This window comes from Ornithorhynchus anatinus, chromosome X3, assembly GCF_004115215.2.
Source record: "Ornithorhynchus anatinus isolate Pmale09 chromosome X3, mOrnAna1.pri.v4, whole genome shotgun sequence".
Taxonomy (NCBI): domain Eukaryota; kingdom Metazoa; phylum Chordata; class Mammalia; order Monotremata; family Ornithorhynchidae; genus Ornithorhynchus; species Ornithorhynchus anatinus.
The window spans coordinates 11,166,899-11,191,751 of record NC_041751.1 but is presented as its reverse complement, the minus strand read 5'-3'; the positions used below and the strand labels follow the sequence as shown (position 1 = coordinate 11,191,751).

Sequence of the window (24,853 nt, the reverse complement as noted above, 5' to 3'; positions counted from 1 at the left end):
CGCCTCCCCTCTTCAGTCCCAATCCACTCCACCATTCCCCTCCTCTCCTTTGAAAGGCTAACACGTTGTCTGTCTCTGATTAGTACAAGAGGTAGTCGGGTCACGCTGTTGGTCTAGGGAACTGAGGACAGTTCTGGGAATCAGGAGACATGGGCTCTAGTTCGACTCTGAGATAAAAGAATGTCTTCGGGAGGACAGCAACAATGACAATAATAGTGATATTTATTCACTGCTTATTATGTGTCAAGCACTGTGCTAAGTACCTGCGTAGATATAACATTGTAAGCATTAACATTATTAACAACATTATTACAAGTCCCACATGGGGCGCTCAGTCAAAGTAGGAGGGAGAACAGGTACTGAATCCCCACTTTACAGATGAAGAACCTGAAGCAGAGCAAAATTAGGTGATTTGCCCAAGGTCATACAGCAGACTAGTGGCGGAGTGGGGATTAAAACCCAGGTTTTCTGACTTCCAGGCTTGGGCTCTTTCCATGTCACTGCTGGTGAAGATTTCTGACCGAAGAACTACTCAGGGCTTTCCGTGAGATGGACAGGCTCAGCAGGAACCCTGGAAAAACGGTTGGCTAAAGTGGCTGGCAAAAACTTCAATGGCTACCAAGGAAATTGCCTGCAATGGCACGGCATGGATCAGCACTCTGCTGTTGCCACTTTGGCCATCCACAGGGGCTGTAGGAAAAAGAAATATTTGCTGTGTGCTGGACACCTGCCCGCCTACTTGCATATAGAACACCAAGCTCCAGCAGGAAAGCAAACGGCAGGAATGAGAGAGCATAAGCCACTAGCACTGTAATCAATTCCTCTGCTTAGGTTTTTGGCATAAAGTCTCGTGGCTGGATCAAGGCTCATCCATCATTCTCCACAGAAGACTCCCTCATTAGGGGTCCCTTTGAGCCCTTTTCATGATGTGTTACCAATGAGCAGATGAAATAAATTTAAGCAAGAGAAAAGGGCTTGAACAAGAGAAGATAGTTTTTTCTAGGAAAAAGATAAAGGCTACAATGGACATGAAACCACAGTAGGGCTACCTCAATTTACATGTAAACTGAGACTGCCCCTTCTCTCCCAAACAGTTATGGTTAAATCAGTTGCAATCTCTAGTTGGTCAAAGTCATTCCAACATTCTTTTAGCTCCCTTTAGACTGTAAACTTGCTGTGGGCTGGGAACGCATCTACCAACTTTGATAGACTGTACTCTCCCAAGTGTTTAAGTATAGAGCTCTATACACAGTAAGCACTCAATAGATACGATTGATTGATTCTTCCTGCCTCATCCTACGTTATTAATAAATCAGAATCCATCTCTGTTAGTGTAAAAACCACAGAGCAAATGGATCCATTAAAAAGCCAATTCAATGAAATCAATAAACTTTCTTTATTCCCCGTTAACATTTTTATCCCACTAGACTGCAAGCTCCTTGGGGACAGGGAACGTGCTTATGAATTCTCCCAGGTACTTAGCACAGTGCTCTGCACACAGTAAGTGCTAGATAAATATCAATGACTGACTGATATATCTATCACAGAGCACTCAAAGAATGACAATTCAACCTTAACCCACCAGCTAGTCAAACAGACATCACATACAAAATCCAATCTTGAGTTCATTAACTTATGAAAATGGCCATAGATTTTACAAACATTTTGGCCTTGAGTAGGTTGCATGGTAAAGTCAAAATCTCAGGCAGGTCATTTATATGAGCCAAACTGAGGTAAAGCAGTCCAGTGGAAAGGACCACGGGTCTGGGCCTGTGAGTCAAGAGTCAAGGGTTCTAGTCCGTTCTGCCACGAACCAGTATAGGATGACCTTGGGCTAATCAATTCACTGGTCTGTGCTTCCATTTTCTCATCTATAAAACGGGGATAAGGTGCTTTTTCTGCCTTCCTCTCAGACAACGAGCCCTGGGTGGGACAGGGACTGTGTCTGATTTGATGATATTATATCTACTTTGGTGCTTAGCAGTGTTTTGACTGATAATACAAGTTTACCATTGTAAATGAATAAAGTATTTAGACATGTTAAAATCAATACCTACACTGATGCTATTCAATATAGCCAGGCTTCAGCATATAGTACTTCCGGCTCTCAGAATGACTGAGATTTTTGTCACACTACAAATCCTTTTTATCGGTGGATCTATTTTGCCTTGGAATCTGCTCTACCATCTGAAAAACCAGATTACAGAAGGTTCATTTATAAATGATGATGTTTAGTTGCAGCTAGCACACTATATTTTTGAATCACTTTGCATTACTTAATTTGCTGATATTGAATGTCATTCTTTGAAAGAGCCCAAAGGAAATATGAAGGGGGGAAAGGAACGATTAAATAATAACACAGTGAATACACCAGGATGAAGCACTGCCTGGTAACTTAAGGGATCAAGTGTGCTGGCATCCGTGTTCATTTGGGGTCAATTCAAGCCAGTGTTGGTGAGTGGTGTTTCTAAATTCTGTCCCTGGCACCTTTTAAAGTGCTCAACATACAAGTAAACTTCAGGAAACGAAGGTTTTCTAAAGTAACTATTCAGCATTACTGAGGATATGGCGATGAACATTTTGCAAGTGCGAGAGTGTACACGCCAGTACTCTCAGTAGGTCAGGTCAAGCCAGTATAAAAAACTGGGGAAGAAGTTTAGGGAACTGGTGGCAGATATGCCAAAGGGAACTTGAGTGATTAATTAGCGGGTTTTGTTTCACAAACATTATTCTTCCTAACTCTCCATCTGTTCGGAGGAGTGGGGCCACACCCCGTCTCTTCTGCCTCACTACCACCCACAATTATGATCTTCACCAAGAGTTATTTTACTCCCACCCAGTTCTCCTTGTGAAATATCTTCTGCTTGCCCTAGGTGGTTGTCTGAATTTGATTAGGTGAGAGGACAAAATCTCCCTACAAAAATGTCTTCAATATGAGGGACAGAAATTTTCCAAAATGTCAGGAGCTTCCTCCTCCCTGATCCATTTCAGTTGGCAAGCCAACACACTAACGCTACAGCCCGCCCTTCCCCCGTACCCCATCCAAGGAATCCACAAAAGAACCTTCTGAAATTCACTGACGTGGCTTTGCATTTTTATTTGATCGCCTTCTCCGGCCCTTCCCATTCTATTTCTGCCATCCTTTGTGTTGTAGCTTCTGGGCAAATTAATTCTTTACTATCTCCTACAGTCCTCCTTTTCTTTAAGAGGAGTCTTTAGAGGCTCCTCCTCTATTCATCTCACATTTTGGTGATAATGACCATCTTTTCTGCAGAGTCTGAATTCAGCTAGCTCTATGATCTATTCCTTCTCCCTCTATTGCCAAAGTAAATTACAAGACAGATTAGACATTTCCACCTCCCAGGGTTCAACTTCAATGTTTGCCAGTCACAACTCTAAAAGACACTAAATTCCAATTAGACTAGCAGAACATGCCACTGACAGATGTCACTTAGTCCATCTCTATTCCTTTACTAGTGACTTTCTCCCAGAGAAGCCACTTGGCCTAGTGGAAAAAACATGGACCAGGAAGTCGGAGGACCTGGGTTCTAATCTCAGTTCTCCCAAATGCCTGCTGAGTGACCGCGAGTAGACTGCAAACTCATTGTGGGCAGGGAATGTTATATGCTTATTGTTGTACTGTACTCTCCCAAACGTTTAGTACAGTGCTCTGCACACAGTAAGCACTAGATAACTACAACTGAATGAGTGAATGAATGACTTCTCAAAGACTCTGTTTCCTCATCTGTAAAATGGGGATTCAATTCCTGTTCTCCTTCCTAAACTGTGAATTCCCTGTGGGACAGGGTAAACTTGTATGTACCCCAGCACTTAGAACAGTGCTTGACACATAGGAAGCACTTAAAAAACATTATTATTATTATTTGGAAAGTGACAATTTCTCCCTCTCCTCAAATATTCATTTGAGTCTTCTTCACTAACCAAAACCAAGATGGTATTGCCGATTACAAAAACATCCCAAACACAAGCAGAACAATTACGAGAAGAATGGAATAGCTTGGACAATCGTAAACATACTATTTGTGAGCCCCTCAAGGGACAGGTCCACGTCTAATTCCCACTAGCACGCTTATTCTCAGCACCTAGTACAGTGCCCTGCCCATAATAGATTAATACTATTACTAATATTATCGCAATATAAGAATTTCAAATGACCACAGTAAATTAAGATTCCCTGGGTCTTTCTCTGAATTTATTGCCAAGCAAAGCAAATAATGAACTGCCACAGCACGTGTCCATAACAGTTTATAAAGCGGCACTTAAACGAAGGAGTATTTTCTCAAGACACTACCTCCATATCAAACAGAAACTCCTTATCATTGGCTTTAAAGCACTCACTAAGCTCACCACTTCCTATCTTACCTCGCTGATCTCCTACTACACCCCAGACCACACACTTTGCTCCTCCCAAACCAACCTACTCATTGAACCTCGATCTCGTCTATCTCACCGCTGACCACTTGCCCACTTCCTCCCTCTGCTTGGAACTCCCTCCCTGCTACCTTCCAAGCCTTATTAAAATCACATCTCCATCGAGAAGCTTTCCCCACCTGAGCCCTCATTTCCCCAACTACTTCTCCCTCATAGTTCACCTATACACTTGGATCTGTTCCCTTTAAGCACCTGATATTCACCCTGCCCAAAGAACCACACACTTACGTATATATCCATAATTTATTTTAATGTTTGTCTCCCCCTCTAGATTGTAAGCTCCTAGGGGGCAGGGAACATGTCCACCAAGTCCATACGGTACTCTCCCAAGTGCTTAGTACAGTGCTCGGCACAGAGTTAGCACTCAAATTTAATGATCGATTCAATGTTTTGCTTGTCACCAATCCACAGAGTGATTGCATTTTCAGGAATTGATCAAGCCGTACCTGGTTTCCTTGGAATGTAAAAGAGCCCAAACTATTTCATTTCATGGGCTGCTTAACTGGAAATTCAAGATGGGCAAGAAGGTCTATGGATTACTACCTATTTTTTATTTTTAAAAATGCATCTTTAAAACAGAGCCAAAGGACTGGTCATATTATTTTAAAGATAATATGTAGTGGAGATGCTGTCTTATACAAAGGGAATTATAGAGAAGCAGCACAGGCCTAGGAGTCAGAAGGAGATGGGTTCTAATCACAGCTCCGCCACTTGTCTGCTATGTGAGCTTGGACAAGTCTTTTCACTTCTCTGGGTCTCAGTTACCTCATCTGTAAAATGGGGACTGAGGCTGTGAGCCCCAAATGGGACATGGACTGTGTCCAACCTGATTTGCTTGTATCCACTCCAGCGCTTTAGTAGAGTGCCTGGCACATAGTAAACACAACAAATACCAGAGTTATTATTATGTCACCTATGTTGTGTTCCTGGTTCTACCATGGGCATGGAGATCGGTATTCAGTGGTTGCTTTTATTTCCTGGGCTTCAATTTGCATTTGTGTGAGATGCTTCCGATGCTTTCTACCTTCATGGGCCACTGGGAGGACAATGTCGTTAACGGACTCAACTTTGGAATACAGGCATCCTAAAAATATGAGCCTCAAAATCATTTCCCCCAAGCCTGGCATGCCATTTTTACAAAACAATAAGCAGAACACCCACAAAGACCCCAAAACGGGGGTTGGGTGCCTCAACAGGATACATCCCGCCAATTAGGGAGCAGGGAATACCTTCAGAAGGAAACTTGCGTCCATTAATAAGACAATTAACCAAAAGGAATGACTTATTTATATTTTAATTCACAACTAGATTGAACTTTTTGTCAAAAGATCTGAACGGGACACCATGAGGTGGCAAGGATGGAAAAGGATGGAAAATTTCAGTCTGTGATGTTCAAACCCCCATCCCACTCCAAGCCCTATTCAGACTTAGAGGAAAGGTGACGCATAAATGAAAACCCAAAATACTGGAGATGGGAAGAAAAAAGCATTCATCTATTTCCCATGTGTCTTCCGGGAAAAGAAAAGCTTTGTGGCAGTAGGAAGCTTACACAGCATGCCCCTGTCTTTGATTTGAGTTCCTTGACAGTACTGACCCTCCCTCAGGAAAAAGGCCAGGGAGAGATTGTGCAACATTTCACAGTTTACAGGTCAAAAAGGAAAAGAAACCTCTCAAACGATGCCTGAAACCGTCTTTGCTGACATTCAGACATGCTCCTCCACTTGAGGTTCTGAATGTTGTGAAGGAGGTCAGGGATAATAATAATAAAATAATAATAATAATGTTGGTATTTGTTAAGCGCTTACTCTGTGCAGAGCACTGTTCTAAGCTCTGGGGTAGACACAGAGGAATCAGGTTGTCGCACCTGGGGCTCACAGTCTTAATCCCCATTTTACAGATGAGGTAACTGAGGCACAGAGAAGTGAAGTGACTTGCCCACAGTCACACAGCTGACAGGTGGCAGATCCGAGATTCGAACCCATAACCTCTGACTCCAAAGCCCGTGCTCTTTCCATTGAGCCACGCTGCTTCTCGACCAGGGATCCACAAGCCCCACTTCATGGTGTGACTCTTCTTGAATGGTCTCATGGCTTCTTATTGATCAGCACTGCCTCATTAACTACTAGTAAGGGGCCCACTGCCTTTGGTTAGGAATGGGCCTCTGGTTTTGAGAATGGCTTTCTGGGGTAACTCTTCATCCTTTCTCTAGAAGACTTTTCTCAAAAAACATATATTGTTGCCATTTAGCAAAATGTGAACTTGCTTAGCCTCCTCAATTTCTACCAGAACTATAACAATTATTGTGGTATTTACTTAGGGATTACCCTGTGCCAAGGACTGTACTAAACTCTGGGGTGGATTCAGGATGATCACGTCAGACACAATCCTTCTTCCACACAGGCCCCAAAAAACTTGATTTTAGACTCAATTCATGTTTTTTCATTTCCCCTGCATATAGTTTCATTTTCAGGTTATTTTCCACTTAACCTCAATTCCACCAGTTTCTGCAAAGATCATTTTACATTGTTTTCTTGCAGTTTCAGGACCCTGTCCAGTGACCCTACCCACCTGGTAGCTACTCTAAATTTGAACATCTTGATACATAAGATCACACTTCCTCCAAGAGGTCTTCCCTGATTAACCCTCCTTTCCCCAGCTCCCTCTCACTTACCCTTAGATCTGTTACCTTTGAGCATTTGATATATGTTCCACCCTCAGCCCCACAGCACTTAAGTACATATCTATAAATTTTATATTATATATTATTTATAATGTGTCCCCCCCGGCCAAGACTGTAAGCTCATTGTGGGCAAGGACTGTGTCTACCAACTCTATTGTACTGTACTTTCCCAAGTGCCTAGTACAGTGCTCTGCACACAGTGTGCGCTCAATAAATAACACTGATGATGATGATAGGTTCTTTACAATTTCTTTTTCAATAAGAATGTACCTTCCAATGGAGCATTCATAGTCCCCACTTCATCCTTTTTCACCTTACGTTGCTAGAATTCTTTTCTCCTCAAACTCCAGCCAATCTTTTACCCAGTTTCTCACTTTGGCAGTTCCCAGAGGTTGAGATCATTGCTAATTAGTTTCTTGTGAAACACTTCATTGGCTGCCCTGCTGAGATCCCGGCAAGTTGGGGCTGTTACCTTAACTTTATTGACTCTGAGTGTCTCTCCTGAAGAGTATTTTCAGGCTAGACAGACACCATTTCCCCCCTCAGAGCCCATGGGGGCACTCTACCTCTCCATCCTTATTTCAAGATAGAAGAGCATCCCTGTCAAAGAGGTTCAAACGTTGCTCCTTAAAAATATAAAATTGGCTTCTGATAGCTTTCAAAGTTCTGAAATCTGATTACCTGTGGAGGGGGGATGAGAGGCCTCTGCCATATCACTACTCCTCATTTTTCCGAAATACGGTATGTGCAAAAAATATCCTTAGTTCTCTGATAACGTAGGGTTTGTGTTTATTTAATTAACCCAGGGTTAAGGAAAACATATGTGCATACGCCATTTCTTCCGATACCACTGTCCTGCTGCCCTGTGGCAGACATGTAGTGTCAGAAGAAAGTTCCCTAATTCTGCCATCACATTCTATCCAAAATGGTAATGAAAATAAGCATGATGAAAGAAATGGGTCTAAATCCACTTATTATCATCAATGATGAAGGCAGGGGGAGTTCTGGGTGGGTTTTTGTTAAACAATAACAAAAACCTGCATGAAGCCAGCACTGTCTATTTGGCTGGGTTTGGGGGCCACAGATTTCTTCTTAAACAGTGGTTTAGAACAGCAGGCAAGTCACAAAACTATTTGAAGACAGGCCTCCACACTGATAAAATAAAGAAACCCAAAGAAATATCTCAGGATTACGGGATGACTTTAGGCTTTGTACAGTAATTTCCAATCAATCAATGGGACTTAATGAACGCTTTCTGTGAGAGCCAACAATTGATATGCTCGGCGACCCCTCACCCTAGGCACCTTCAGCCACTCACCTTCTCAGCCTTCTGGTGGAAGATGGAGGACATGTCAAGTAAGGTGCTCCGTTCATCCAGGGCTGCTGCAAATGCCTTCCACTCCTGCTCCAGCTGGTTAGCAATCTGCTTGATCTGCTGAGAGGCATAATGGCCAGACTCTACCAGGCGATTTGCTACTGACATGATGCGGTTTATGTTTACATACACATTCTGCAGAGGAGGGGCAAAAAAACCAGCACTTGTTAGGGCAGGGCAAACAGGAACTGCTTCTTTCTAAGAAACACATGTGGTGTTACCAAAACCCAACCCACATTCACAGCGCCGGATGTTTAACGATGGGCTACCTGATGCACATTAAATGCATTCTCTGTCCAGATTTTCATTAAAATATGGTACAGTACAGACATCTTTTTCCTTTTTTGAAAATGGTTAAAACTAGCTGGGAATCATAATTTTTAAAGGCACATACACACACACACACACACTCACGCATCTGTGCATATAAATATAACATTACTCATTTTTTGGCCTAAAATACTGAACATAGTCCAGATGGCAAGTCTACTGACAAGTAGTCACACATAGCAGAAGAAACCTGATGTTTCATATTCTAACAAGAACCCAGAAACTGAAAATCTTTACTTAGCAACCAAAGGCTATTTGTTTTCACACAATCTCTCCCTTCTAGGCAAGCCTAAGTAACTTCTTTAGACTTAGAGAAAATGGTCTGAAAAAGAAAACTATGTCTTGCTTTTTGCCCTAAAGAGGGAAAAATATCGGTGGTCTTTGTTTTCAGATTTAAGCTTAAAACCTCTCTTACTTGAGAGTTTAAATGAACTTGGGAAACAAAGGGTGGAGGGAAGGTTGTGGGATAGGAAGGAGTCAAGGGTGTGAAGGGAAAACCCAAAAGACAAAATGTTTTTTGATAACCAAATTGCCAATATACTGCAAAAGAATGTCACATTTCTCACTCAATTTTACTTTAAATTTCATTATTACAATCACCAAGTATAGGGGAAACAAGCAGCAAGCTTCCCCCCAGGCTGACAATCTGCTACGGTTCAGCCATTCTGCAATACTGGGATCCTTTCTGAAAGAGGAAATAATGAACACTTAGAATAAGAGATCAAGAAATCTCATTTATTACTTCCTATTAGGCTTATCACTAAAAATAAATATTTTCTGGCTCTGCTTATCCTTTCAAGCAGCAATGCAAGAGTGCACATGCACACACACACACACATGCAGTCACACTGAGCAGAGCAGAGCCACTCCATATATGGCCCGTGAAACCTGGAAGAAGACCAGACCTGAGCAACTGAATAAGGAGAAATCCACACTCAGCATACACTAACAATATATATAAACATGCAAAAATATAGACATAAACACACACAGAAAACCAGAACTAATCAAATACTCTCTTCCAATGTGGAGAAAAAAATACCAGTTGACCAGCACTGACCACTCTCCCCATCTTCAAGGCCTTAGTAAAATCACACCTCCTCCAAGAGGACTTTCCCAATTAAGTCCTCAATTTCCCTATTCCCTCTCCTTTCTGTGTTGTCCTGCATTTGGATTGGTACTGTTTGAACCCTTGATATTCTCCCCACTGCAATTATGTGCCTATCTCTATTTTAATGTCTGTCTCCCTCTCTAGACTATAAGCTCCTTGTGAGCAGGGAACATGTTTACCAACTCTGGTGTATTGTATTCTCCCAAGCGCTTAGTAAAATACTCTGCACACAGTAAGCACTCAAATACCACTGATCGTCTGATTGATTCCTGTGCACACAGTCAGTACTCAAATCTGACTGCTTGCCTTCCTAAACATAGCCAAAAGGAGGCAGGTGGAAACTGAGACAAGACATCAAATACAGAGATAAACTAAAGATAGTCCATTTAGGCAAAGAAAGACATTTAATGGGTTGTACTTCTGACTGAATCGTACATATACACACATGAACATACACACACAAAGTGGGTGTGAATGCTTTTATATATACACACACAAGCATGAAAGCACATAGACATATTGCTCAAAGTGGGAATTTTGAAGTCCCAGACGTGGAATTTCTGTGTGCTTAAAGGCCAAACTCCACTCAGAGTTTGGAGCTTCAGGGGACAGAAGAAATAGCTGGATCCTATTTACGACCCTGATACTGGATCTGGGGAAGGAAAGGGGAAATCCCTGTAGTCAAGAATAGAACACAGTGGATCCCGGTAGCGTCTTGCAACCACCCCCTATCACTAATGTAGGGAAGCTATTTTTTAATCTCTCTCCAGGTTAGAGAGTTTCAGGGAACGACTAAGGATTCTGATTCAGGACCAGAAAACAGAATCAATACTTTCTCTCCTCCCTGCCAGCCTCAGGCTCTGGGTCAGAGGCTACCTAGAAACAGACGTGCCAGTATGATACACTAGCACATATAGACCCACCCTGAATCTTAGTATAAAAATAATAGTGGTATTTGTTAAGTGCTTAGTATGTTCTAAGTGCTGGAGTGGATACAAGCAAATCAGGTTGGGCATGGTTCCTGTCCCACGTGGGGTTCACAGTCTCAATCCCCATTTTACAGATCAGGAAACCGAGGCACAGAGATGTGAAGTAATTTGCCCAAGGTCACAGAGCAGACAAGTGGCGGGGCTAGGGTTAGAACCCATGACCTTCTGACTCCCAAGCCCATGCTTTATCCACCCCTACAAACATGCACATTATTATAAATACAACTTCAAGCACTTTGGGGAGTGGAGTAAGAATGGGAACAAAAGAATACAACTTCACTTTTCTTTCATTATTGTTATTTTTAGCTTACAAGAGTACGGAGTAAGGGAAGCAGTGTGGCCTAGTGGAAAGAATACAGGCCTAGGAGTCAGAGGACCTGGGTTCTAATCCCAAATCCTCCATTTACCTCCTGTGTGATCTTAGGCCAGTCAATTACTCTGTTGCTTGTTACCTCATCTGTAAAATGGGGACTAAGAATATCAGCCCTTGGTGCGAAAGAAACTGTCCAATCTGATTAACTTGTAACCACCCCAGTGCTTAGTACATTGCCTGGCACATAGTAAGAGAGGTGGAAATTGGACACGGTTCCTGGCCCTTGAGGGGCTCACAATCTAAGAGTTCAAATGGAGAGGAAAGATCAGAGACAGTGGCATCAGGAGTGACGAAACATTAAAACACAAGGCATATATGCAAAATGGGCCTGAAGTCCCAGCAGAGATGGAGGGGTCCCAGAGCACACGGGAACAGCTTTAATCCCTGGACCTCTACGCGGAGCATCCCGGGAGCAAAAATCTTCAGTAGGGAGAGGGAAGGTGGCAATAGAGGAAATTACCAGTTACCTCACAGTCCACCTAGCTATGGAATATTTAATCTGGGTCTACCTGGGTCAACCCTGGGGCCTGGTGGAAATGTTTTGGAGCAAACTGTATTGAAGAAGAGTCTTTTCTGGAAAGGTCCTGAAAGCAGGAGAGCACTCTCATCCTGGATCAAGAGCCCTGGGAGCACTCCCATCCCCAACTGTATGCCTCACTGTCTTGCTGATTAAAAGCAATGCTCAGCTTGATAGAAATGAGTAAAGAGAGGAGAGCAAGAATGAGCCCAGTGTGAATGTCCAATGTAGCCTCCATCCAGAGGCATGGGTAGTGGCTGATCATACTGAAAGGCCAGGACCCCTGCGGAGCACAAGTGGCAACCTGCACATTTCATTCATCTGTTTCTGGTCCTTAAATGAAATAAACTGGTAAAAAGCAACCAATCAGTCCATTTTCTACAATTATGCCCCAAGCTCAGACAATGGGATTACAGTGAGGGTTCAGGTTAGAGATGGGGCCAACGTAACTGTCACTGCCAACCGAAAATCCGACCACTGATCTGCCAATGATAGGCTCTTAAAATTTGATTTTTTTTGGGCAATTTATTTTGTATCCACCAATCATATCATATAGTGTGGCCTTTTTCACTACCATTTAGAGGGAAATAAGATAATCAAGGTTCCCCTGAACTCTCAGAAGCAGTAGCTTCTATTTCACATATTAAATGAATGTTTCACATTTCTCATCTTTATACTATGCTTTTCATATTAAATTACTCCCTAGGAAAATAAAAAACAGACTAATATTCTGATGACTGGGAATGGTTATTTTAATTTGAATACTCTACTAAATTGTAAAATCCATCAGGGGAGGGACCTCATCTTTTACTCTTGGTGTACTCTCCCAAGAGTTTAGTGTAGTGCTCTGCACACAGTATTAGTAGTTGTAGTAGCAGCAATAGAAATAATAATAATAATGATAATTGTGGCATTTCCTAAGCATTTACTCTGTTCCAGGCATTGTACTAAGCGCTGCAATGGATACAAGCAAATTGGGTTGGATATAGTCCCTGTTCCACATTGGGCTCACAGTCCTTATCCCCATTTTACCACTGAGTAACCAAGGCACAGAGAAGTTAAGTGACTTGCCCAAGGTCACACAGAAGACAAGTGGCAGAGCCAAGATTAGAACCCAGGTCCTTCTGACTCCCAGGTCTGCACTTTATCCATTATGCCACTTTGGTCCAATCCAGGGAAAAGACTATGAGGCCTGATCTACTTGGAACCAAAATGAATCTCTGGCCCATGCCAGAGGAATCCTCACTCCATGTCAATACCAAGAGGAAATGAATTTATTTGCTGACTAAATAAGGGTATCTAGCCATCTTACTAGAGAAGAAAGCAATTCACCTACATAGCTTCCTTGTGATGTTCTAGAAGGAAGAGAAACACAACTCAAACCTGCAAAAACTTGACCCATCATCCAAAAAGGGAAGGGATTAGAGGTGAAGCAAAGGGAGAAGACCCTTGCCGGCCATATACAGTATTCATTCCCATTTTTTTCAAAAACCTCTCAGCTGCCGCCAGAGGATCCGATCAAACCCAAGCTGTGTTTTTAGAGTTAACTGTGCAGCTAGTTTGTGAGATGCAGACACCTCAAAGGATCCTCTGGGAGTTCAAACATTCGGGGCCAACTTAATAAGGAAGTCTCAGGGGAGGGTTTTTTGAAGTAAATGGAAAATTAGAACCCAAAAAATTTCAGCCTAAGAATCTGAATTATGTCAAGAAGAAAAGAATTGAAAGGGATGAGCCTTCTGCCTATTAGCTTTTTTAATTTGCTTTCTTCTCCTGTTTCATCTGCAGGGAGCTTTACGCTAGCTTCTGTCTAACCCCTCTTCCCCAGCCCCCATCCCACCCGCAACTCACACACACACACACACACACACACACATTGAAGAATGTGAACAGATTTGGTTTCTGGTAATTTTTCTCCCCCCCACCTTTAACTTTGAGTGCCAGACAACATTTACACCAAAGATTTCATTCTTCAGGTGATTTTTCAAGTCCTCTATTCCAATGAAATTCCCTCACTCTGGGCTGACAGAACCTTTAATCAAGAATCCTCAAATGAAAAGAATTGTCATTTAAGGCCAGGGCCTCACAACCAAGGATTCTGAGACATTCATCTGGTTTGTTTCAGTTACCTATTTCTCTTTGGATGTGAAGACTTGACCTAAAAAGTCCAACACACACACCGATTATATGGGAAACTGGGACTTAGAAATCCAGGGTGGTCTGAATTATCTGGATATTTTCAACTGGAAACACTTCTATCTGGAATAGCTTGATATCTGAGGTCAAAGTCTATCATTTGGGACTGAACAATCTGAATAGTCCTATGTGGAGATACAGCTGAAAATAAGCAGCACGGCCTGGTGGAAAGAGCAAGGTCCCAGGAGTCAGAGGACCTCCACCACTTTGCTAAATAAGTTTGGAAAAGTCACTTCACTTTTCTGTAACTCAGTTACGTCCTCTGTAAAATGGGGGCTAAGACAGTGAGCCCACGTGGGACAGGGACTCTGTCCAAACTGATTACCCTGCATCCACCCTGATTATCTTGTATCCACCCCAGAGCTTAGTACAGTACCTGGCACAGAGTAAGCGCTTAACAAATACCATTAAAAAACATAGAATATATTGCTAACTAGACATGTGCTCAAAGGGTAAAGCACTTGGAAATCCACTGAATTGGGCGAAGCCAAATTTCAAATTTCTGCACTCATCAATTCCCCTGGGAATTTTCTCTTCATAGCACTTAGGTGCCCCTGCCTGCATCCAGTCAGGATGAAAGAGAGAGGGAAGGAGGGCAGGGCTGGAGCACCTCCTGCTTATATGGAGTCGGCCCCTCTGCTGCCACAACCACTGACGGCACTGGTCTTCTGATCCTTAGGACTCCAGTTCGAGAAACCCTGACCAAAATGTGGCCTGACACCCAATTATTTTGCACACAAAAGGCCACCTCTAGAGATCTCTAGACTGTAAGCTCGCTGTGGGCACACATCTACCAACTCGGTGTACAGTTAGCACACTCAAGTAATGATAATGATGCCTCCAGCTGTAACCACATACAGATGGACCGCTCATTTCCATCCACCTGTCAAAAACTACTTCTTGAAATAATGCTGCACCTCAACAGCGATCAGGTGCTCAGCTGGCCCTGCACTGATCGACAATGCTGTGATTTCAGAGGCCCCGGCCAGTAATTTCCGTCTCAGAAAAATCTGGGCCCATTCTGAAACCGGGTTGGGAATCCCAGCCCTGTCTTAGGTTTGGTCCAGGATATCTGCTTGGGGCCAGTTACATCATGCCCCAGAAGTTAGGACTGGATGGGACTGACTTTGGGACTTGTCTATTGCAAGGGCTTGATGTGAACTCAAATCCCCAGATTCTAGTGCACCTCACTGAGAAACACTAGTAATGTTGTGATGGCTGGGTTTTCACCATGATTTACTCCAGGTCACTGTCACGTCAAGATAATATCTCAAGGCTTGGCGAATGTCACAGTGCCCCAGTGTACCTCATAGAACTCTGCCAGAGCACTAGGTTTTTTAAAAAATGTTATTTGTTAAGGGCTTACAGTGTGCCAGGCACTGTACTAACTTCTGGGGTAGAAAGATGCAAGATAAACAAGTTGGATACAGTCCATGTTCCACTTGAGGCTCACAATATTAATCCCCATTTTACAGATGAGGTAACTGAGGCCCAGAGAAGTGAAGTGACTTTGCCCAAGCTCACAGAGCAGACAAGTGGAGGATCAGGATTAGAACTCAGGTCCTTCTGACTCCCATGCCTATCCACTATGCCACGCTGCTTCTCCTCGATGTGTGGTCCGAACACAATCACACTGCGGTATTTCTGTCTGTTGAAATATTCTCCTACGTTCCAAGATGCAATCCAAGGGCAAGATGATAATCAGAATGGAAGTATCTTACCATACAATTCATGGCGAAGTGATTGTGCTGGGTCTGAAGCTCCATAGCATGTGGGTGACTGGTTCCAATCTCCGTGTAGCTGTTCAAAAACAGGCCTTTGTTGTGTGTGATCCAGTCAAACATCTACCGGAAAGAAATGAAAATTCAAGATCACGGCTCTCAATGCAGGAACAAATCCATGCCCAAGATAAATCCCACTAAAATAAAATGTGATAGGCACCGTTCTCTGAGAGTGTCACAGTATTTTGGCTTTGGAAAGTGAAATCCTTCAGTGAGCTAGTGGTATAGAAAAGCGGATACAAAATGACTATCAGTCAGCAATGCTGCCAGACTTGAACCACAGTCACAGAATGAGTGCTTTATTCATTAAGTTAGGTGAGCTCCCTTTTTCCAGTCACCAAAGGTGAAAATCTTTCCATCATCCTTGCCAGCAAAACTCAAAACAAGGACAGAAATGAAGGACAAACTAAAGGTCTTTTTCTCATGTGACGCACACTGTCGCTGGTTCACTCTCTCTCCCTTTCCTGTTTTCTTCTCCTTCCAAATTTGGGTCCACTATTCCTGCATGTCCCATCACTATCTGGTGAATAGAATGACTTAATATTTTCCCTGTAACTTCACTTCTTTTTATTCTATTCAATAAGGATGTATTAGGATGCTAACAATTTTGACAAATTATCGTTGCAGCTTTAAGTGTTACCATAAAAAGTATGGACTCCCCGCAAGGAAGAGTTTGATTTGCCTGCTGAAGTTATTTCACCTTTACATAATCACTGCATGCATAGGCTTTTAATGTTGATTTTTCTTTTCTTCAAATTACGATACCTCTCCTCCCCCTTTCTATATGAAGTAAATGCAGCTGATGCATGCCACAAACACAGGACTTATTTCCCACATGCTCATATCTTGCCACAGTGCATCCCCAGAAATCTCCTCTTTGGAATTGGCTAGTAATTCCCTAGAATTCACTGTCACAGAATACATCCATCTGGTATGCAGAGATTAAATACGACAAAATAGGCGCTCCCCTTCATCCAGCAATGGCCAAAGAGTGGTGTTTTATTTAATCTTACTGCTTCCTTCCTAGTCAAAGAACTTCCTCAAAGTTGCCCTACTGAGGTTTTGCACTGGCTTTGGCAGTGTAAGATGGGTGCATCATCAGAACAATTAATTTCTGCCCAGTGGGTTCATTCTACAGATGATTCACTCTCATAACTATAACACCCCCTATTTTCTACCTTATGCTTTTTTCAAAAATCATCAGTAAATGCTCAACCTAAATATCTAAAGCAGCATTTTAAAAAGGGCACGAAATATGAAAAAAAAACTTAATATGATACTTAACTGTAGCTGCTAGCTTTTATATTAAATGGCAAACAGATGTTAATCTTATTTCTAACTTTTATTTCCCTTTTCATTTCACCTAGTCAGATCAACCTTGGTTATTTGAAAGAGATCAACTTATTAGGCATTAGGATCCAACTAATTTCAACCAAGAGCATCTGTCAATTCAGCCCCACAACCACTCTCAGCATTTGTGTACCTTATTCCCATCTCAGCATTTGTGAACATGTGTCTCATTATTTATGGATTATATTTCTCTGTATATTCCACAATACGTTTGGTTGCTTTGCCCTAATGTGTCTGTACTGCCTTCCTGGTTTATCCTTGCCCTTCCCCTATCTGTGAATAGTTTATGTTCTTTCTTTCCCATTAAATACTATGCGCTTGGAGGAAAGAGAATGTACATTTTACTGTTTTTGAACTCTCCTGAGTGTCGTGGCTCAGTGGAAAGAGCACGGACTTTGGATTCAGGGCTCATGAGTTCGAATCCCAGCTCTGCCACTTGTCGGCTGTGTGACTGTGGGCAAGTCACTTAACTTCTCTGTGCCTCAGTTCCCTCATCTGTAAAATGGGGATTAAGACTGTGAGCCCCACGTGGGACAACCTGATTCCCCTATGTCTACCCCAGCGCTTAGAACAGTGCTCGGCACATAGTAAGTGCTTAACAAATACCAACATTATTATTATTATTTAGTACAGTGCCTAGCACTCAATAGGTGTACAATAAAACATTAGAATTGATTGATCAGTGCTCCCTTTTACCTTTTCAGCATCCTGTTCAAACAGCCTCAGCTGAAAGCACTGGTCCAGTTTCAACTTGCGCACATGCCACATCTGATGCAGATGCTGTCGGGTTGAGTGCAGTCTATCCAACATGGTGGACACTTTCGGCAAAAGGTTCTGCAAGTCTGCGTTCCCGGAACCAGAATTCTTTTTGGGAAAGCTGTCACTACTCTGGATCCTCTGCAGCAGCTTCTGCCCCTCTAAGTCAAGGTCCTCAATGGGGGCCTTGATCACTTTTTTCTTCAGCTGGGAGTGCTCGTCAATCATGTTCCGAGCTCCCTCCAAGTCCTGAGGCAATTCTTTCTTAGCCAGGATATCCTGGAGCTCTTCCAGCCGAGACAGCATGTGTGTTGCACTGCTAATGTAATCCTCAAAGGCCACTCTGATTTCGATCCACTCTTCATGGTTGTACTCCAAGCAACCATCAAATTCTGGAGTTAGCTGGGAAGGGTCAACTACTTTGGTAAGGCCTTCTAAAGAGACCATATTTGTCTTAAAGAAAGAGATAGGATATATGAGAGAAAACTCATCTTAGGTTCTCCAACTTAAAAAAGAAATATACAAGTTCCATCCCCTAATTACAGAAATTTAAAATCAAACAGCTCCCTCTTTGTAAAAATGACACAACTTGTTCATTCCAACAAAAACAAAAGCAATAAAAGAAGCATTATAAATATTGTCAACAGAAAGGAAATTCATAAAAGCCTCTCTCTCTCATACACACACACAAACCCAGAATGTCCAAATTGTACAAGAAATTATGAAAGCACAGGAATCTGATCTCTTGGCTATGAGTCATATTACAAATCAAATGAGGGTCCTTGGGGACAATTAAACCAGAAGATTTATTTCCATCTTGAGTTGTGGATGACAAAGAAATCTTACTTTCCCAAAATTTTCCCTGTGGAAACTAAATAAGCAACAACAGTTCATGCAAACTGCAGCTATTAATTCACTGTCCTCCCAAGCCTGTACATACCTTGGTGTGGAAGATGGAGACGTTCTATGCTCTTTAACAGTTATCTACCTTAGATATCCATTATTAATGATGATAGCTAACATGAACATGAATTAGTAATAAGACATTTTCCCCCACAAAGTTGTTCATTGTGATGTTTATTTTACGAAGATAAAGATTTGGTTCACCAAACTCCCTCATACGAAAAACTATCTTATACTGGAGATCCATTTGTCCAGAAGGAAATTTACAATAACACTTAAAAGGAAACTCCTCTTTATAAAAATCAGGAACCATGATTTCCCTTTACACCTACTCAATTAGTCATTTCAAGATAGAAAATTTAGAGAAGGGTATCATTTCACCAAACAATTATAACATTTCATTGCAAATCAGTTTCAGGGGTGAAGAAAACAATGTTGTCATGTATATGTGAAATACAGAGGGAATCACTTTGACACCTCCATCTGGCCACTACAATCTGCTAAGGGATTCTTCGGCTCCAACCTCTGCCCCACCTAGTCCAGCTAAAGTCACTGCTGCCAAGATTACCTCCCTTGGGTGCTGGTATTACTAGGCCACTCTCCTCTGGCAGACCCTGTCATAGTTCTCGATTCCCTTGAGAATCCAAGAGTTAGTGATTGGGTAAATACATGTGTGTGTGTCTGTGTGTGTGTGTGTGAGAGAGAGAGAGAGAGAGAGAGAGAGAGAGTGTGTGTGTGTGTGTGTGTGTGTGTGTGTGTGTGTGTAGGGGGTGTGTGTGAAAGATTACTAGTTTTTGCTCCTCATTCAGAGAACACGTCTGCTAATTCTGTTCTATTGTACTTTCCCAAGCACTTAGCACAGTGTTCTGTACATAGTAAGTGCTCAATAAATACAACTGATTCTACACAGTGAGCTACTTGAAGGCAGGGGACTTTGCCTTCCCTTTCTTTAGTAACCCCATTTTTCCTACATTATTGCTCAATGAAAATTTTAACAGCTGATATATTTGTTTTTTGGGTTTTTTTCAAAGTATGGGACTTTTTAAAAAAAATCTCTCAGGCTGGGGAACATTGTCTGCAACTATGGAGTTTGATGTTCACATAATTTTGCAGAACATGAAAATTTAGATGAATAAGACTGCAGAGAACAAAGATTTTATGAACACTTGTAAGCCACCACTACAGTCTAACTTATACCACTTGTGAACCTCAATTTACATTTCTTATAAAAATAAGAGAATTGAGCTCAATCACTCTATTTGCAGAGTCTCTTTTCTTCACAGAATTGAAAAGGCTCTGCAAATAACCCCCAAATTTCCATAACCCCTCAGAGAAGCAGGTATATTCATTCAATAGTATTTATTGAGCGCTTACTATGTGCAGAGCACTGTACTAAGCGCTTGGAATGAACAAGTCGGCAACAGATAGAGACAGTCCCTGCCGTTTGACGGGTTTATCACTGAGAGGCAGTGTGACCTAGTGAAAGACCACGGGCCTAGTAGTCACGGGACCTTAGTTCTAATCCCGGCTCCATTAGCTGTCTGCTGTGTGACCTTGGGCAATTCACTTCAATTTCTCTATGCCTAAACTACCTCATCTGTAAAATGGGGATTAAGACTGTGACCTTTGGTGGAACAGAGTCTGACCAACTCGATTACATTGTGTCTACCCCAGCATTTAGTACAGTGCTTGGAACCAAGTGCTTATCAGATGCCATTAAAAAAAAAAAGGGTAGTATTTTACTGACAGAACTGGAAGTCAGAAAGCTTAATCAATCAATCGTATTTATTAAGTATTTACCAAGTGCTTGGGAGAGTACAATATAACAGAGTTGGAAGAAACGTTGTCTTCCCACAAGGAATTTACGGATTCGGGGGAGGAGGAATTTAGGTAAGCTATTTCAAGGTCAGGAATCATGTCGGTGGAGAAGCAGGAACAGTGTAAGTTTCTGGATTCCAGATCTACCATTCCACCCACTAGATTACATTGCTTTTTTTTTTTTAACGGAATTTGTTAAGCACTGACTATTTGCTAGGCACAGAACTAACAGCTGGGGTAGATCCAAGAGAATCAGGTTGGACCAAATCCCTGTCCCCCATGGGGCTAAGAGTCCTAATCTCCATTTTACAGATGAGGTAACTGAGGCATAGAGAGGTTAATTAACTTGCCCAACGTCACACAGCAAACAAGTGGCAGAGCCAACATTAGAACCCAGGTTCTTCTTATTTCCAGTCCCATGCTTTACCCGCTAGTCCTTGCTGCTTTCCTAATCAGTGCCCAACAACAAAATTATGAATATAAAATGACTTTAAAACAGAGCAAATATAAAGTCAAGATGGTCCCGGGTCCTAGTACTGATCAAAAAAAATCACAGTGGGGTAAAACACTCCCAATCACATTCTGCTCTTCCCTTTCAGCGAAGACAAGTATCTCCTTTTTATAGTTCTGGGGCAATTTTTCAAGCTGCGGAGATAGGGAGAGTAACAGTGACTCTTGCTACAGACGAAGCTAACAGGTGGCAGAAAGATGATAACCGGGGAGGTTAGGAGCCTCCCGCATACACTCTGCCACACATATAAGGACATTCAATAACTTTTTGATTGACCATCGACAACAGGACAAAGCTGGCAATGGATCAGAGGCAAAAGTGCATGAGCATGTAGAAACGCAAGAAGATTTTGACAAGGAGCCACAGAGAAACAGGTGCTGAGGGTACAGCAAGCGTGGCAGTTGGCCAGCTGAGACACCTCCACTCACAGGACCGGGGAGCTTGCCTGGATGGTCGTGTACAGGTTGCAGGATGTAGAAGTCATCCCCGCGCCAAATAATCCCCTTACCAATGGCAGACCTGGGAGCCCATACTGTTCGCCAGCTGTCCCTCCACTGCCCTTCCCCCTATCAGAGATGCTCATCCTTCCACCGCACGATGACTGAATTCCTGAATTCAGACCTCCAATGGCCTAATACCACTGGTCGCACTTCCAGGACTAATCTAGATGGCAGAGTTCTGGCCACAGTCATGGTTATCGTAACTCTGGAGGGCCAAGGTGAGGCACGCCCAACGTGCTGGGCTGTGCCACCACGCAAGCTGAAGAGCCGACTGTTTGGGCCACCGGACCTCTGCCGGCCCCATTCAGAGCTCCTCCGGAACCTCCGGTGTTACTACTGACAGTAAGATCCTACCCAGGTGCGAGAAGGTGGCGGAAAAGACCTAGGCTTTACTGGAGACCCAGTCCACACTTTGTGCTCATATAGGTCCTGGCTGTGCTGATGTGGTGGTCACCTGTGGAGCCTATCACTTTGTGGGGACAAAGTCTCCCGATCTGCCCAAATTCTCTTTTCAAGGGAATTCATTCATTCGATTTAATCATATTTACTGAGTGCTTACTGTGTGTGGAGCACTTTACTAAGTGCTTGGGAGAGTATAATGCAACAATTAACAGACTCAATCCCTGCCCACAACGAATTTACAGACTAATCCAATCCAGGCTCTCGCTTGCCAAGCTGGCTCACCTACTGCTACTGCTTTCCAACAACCCACTTCCAACTCATAATGTTGGAGACTGTGCTTCGGTATGTCTTTAAAACATGTCTTCCCTTCCGGCATAGGGATTCTCCTTACAGTTTGCCTTAGAGCAACCATTTGGTAATCCTGCTATCTTCTCTTGTGTTCCACACCCAGCAAGGCTGGGCTGCAGTGAGCACTCCCTCAATGCTGATGATCTGACTCATTCCTGGCAATCTTGCATGATAGTTGATGCTGAACATGGCTGATCCCGCTAAACTCCTTGAGAAGCCAGATGTGTCTGCTGTGGTGGGTGGTTCAGTTCTCACAGTCACATAAAAGGTTGGATACGCCTCCCTACTTCCCCTCACAGCTTTCTAGATCTCCTACTTCCCCTCACAGCCTTCTAGATCTTCCGTTTGGAATGAAGCTTCTTGCCCCATTGTTACCAAACTCCCTAAAGAAAATTAACAGCAAGCAGCAATTCCTGGGTGACCGGTCACAGACTTTTCATGAAGCTTATTTTCCTGGTGGATCAGAAGCCTATTATGAAACCAGATTTCGGGTCCTTCGTCTCATCCCCGGAAGCTCAGGATAGATTGAGCTGGGTGGATAACAGTCCTGTTTTACTCTGCTGGAGTGGAGAAAATGATCAGGTTGTACATCAGCAACTCTGATGTGACTAAACATCCCATCACGTAGAGGCCAAAGGATGCTGGTGAAGTCCTGTAAGTGGCCCAATACATGCTATAGACTTAATTAACTGTGCTATCTGTCAAGTGCTCAATCTGTCAAGTGCTCACTATGTGTCAAGCACTGTACTAGGTGCTGGGCTAGACACAAGGTGAGTAGGTCCTACATGGGGCTCACAGTCTAAGGAGAAGGGAGAACAGGTATTGAACGCCATTTTGCAGATGAGGGAACTGAAGTCCAGAGAAGGGAAGTGACTTGCCTAAGGTCACACAGCAAACAAGTGGCAGAGCCAGGATTAGAACTCAGGTCTTCCAACTCCCTGGCCCGTGCTCTTTCCACTAAGCCACACTGCTTCTCGAATAAGAGAAGCTCTTTCTGAGGGGGCTGCAGCCCTTCAATGGTGAAGCTTTACCGACTTGCCTCGAAGAGCTCCAAGTTATAAGACTTTACCTAATTTGCACAATCAAATCAATTGTATTTATTAAGTGCTTACTGTGTACAGACGAGGCACTGTATTAAACACTTGAAAGAGACCAATAGAACAGATTCGGTGGACACGTTCCCTGCCCAATAATTTACTGATTCACATGCCAAACTCTATACAAGATTTTCTGGATAAATGAGTTTGGCTCAATAAGCTAGACAGAGAGGTGGGGAGTGTAGAACAAATTCATTTATTCAATCATATTAAGCGCTTACTGTATGCAGAGCATTCTACTAAGCGTTGGGAACAACAATAAATATGGAGCAATGCTGCAGTTAAGATTCTGAACCAATGCCAGGAGGTGAATGCACTCTATCTGCATCTACTTGACGTTGACACCTCTCACAGAAGAGTTGACCTATGGATGGGAGGATGACTAGAAAGTCAGTGAAGGGTTGATTATCCTTATCACATCATCAAAGAAGATAAATTGTCCCTTATTCTACCAGCATATTTGCTTTTTGTAGTTGCCTCCAGTCTTATAATGTTCTTGAAGCTGTAGCTTCAAATGAGCTGCTTCTTTCTTGAGCTGCTCTGTCAGCCACTTTGCCTGAAGTGGTGTGCAATGCATCCTTAAAGCTCTACCTGTCTCCCATGCTTTCCACTGCCCCATTTCAGCTCAGCATAAAGCAACTGTTTGGATGTCCTCCTGTCAACCATTCTTCTCACATATCCCACTGGCGGAGCTGTCTTAAGATAAGCACAGCTTCAATGCTAGTAGTCTAACTTTTTGAAGTAGACCCCCATTTTCTGTGATCCTGTCTTATTACCTGATGGTGCATATGGTCTGCAAGTTGATGATGCCAAAATTTTTGTAAGATCTTTAAAAACAGTCTGGAGATCTTAGTTGTGTTCCCTCTGCTTTTCCTATAGCTGTTGTATTTCAAAGACCATGTGCGTTATCGCTTAACAGGTGACTGAGTCGGAATGATTTCTAAACTGATGGTTTAGGTAGCAAATTGGAGTAGGAAAGGAAATGCTGCGAATCCCATGTGAGATCTGACTATCTTGCATGTACCCCAGCTTTCAGTACAGTGCTTGGCACAAATTAAGTACTTAACAAATACCAATTATTATCATTATTATAATTATTAAGCATCACAGCAGGAATATAGCCAACAGGGATATGAGTGTCCAAAAGGCACTGTGCAAATCACTCTCACTGCAACCAAATCCTTCACACAAGCCCACAGTCCTGAAATCTCAGGACTAAGGGTCGGCTTAGTCTTCCATCCATTCTGATATGTGCAGCCCCAAACTCAGCCTATCTAGGTGTAAAGCAGGGCTAACGATGCTTTTCTGCCTCTCAGTAGTGAAACCAGAAGATGAACCAAAGGAATTAATTTATACATATCTTTACA

General features: G+C 42.8%; 1 protein-coding gene across 2 annotated transcripts in view; it reads right to left on the bottom strand.

The window, feature by feature from the left end:
• Positions 1-24,853, bottom strand: part of TRIO (trio Rho guanine nucleotide exchange factor) — a 324,651-nt gene that overhangs the window by 188,805 nt on the left and 110,993 nt on the right. For both annotated transcript variants that reach the window (XM_029054039.2, XM_029054043.2), the window contains exons 5-7: positions 17,848-18,360; positions 15,742-15,864; positions 8,451-8,642 (exon numbers count right to left, since the gene is read on the bottom strand). In XM_029054039.2, the coding sequence (XP_028909872.2) occupies positions 8,451-8,642; positions 15,742-15,864; positions 17,848-18,360 (828 nt within the window). The remainder of the gene's footprint in view (positions 1-8,450; positions 8,643-15,741; positions 15,865-17,847; positions 18,361-24,853) is intronic.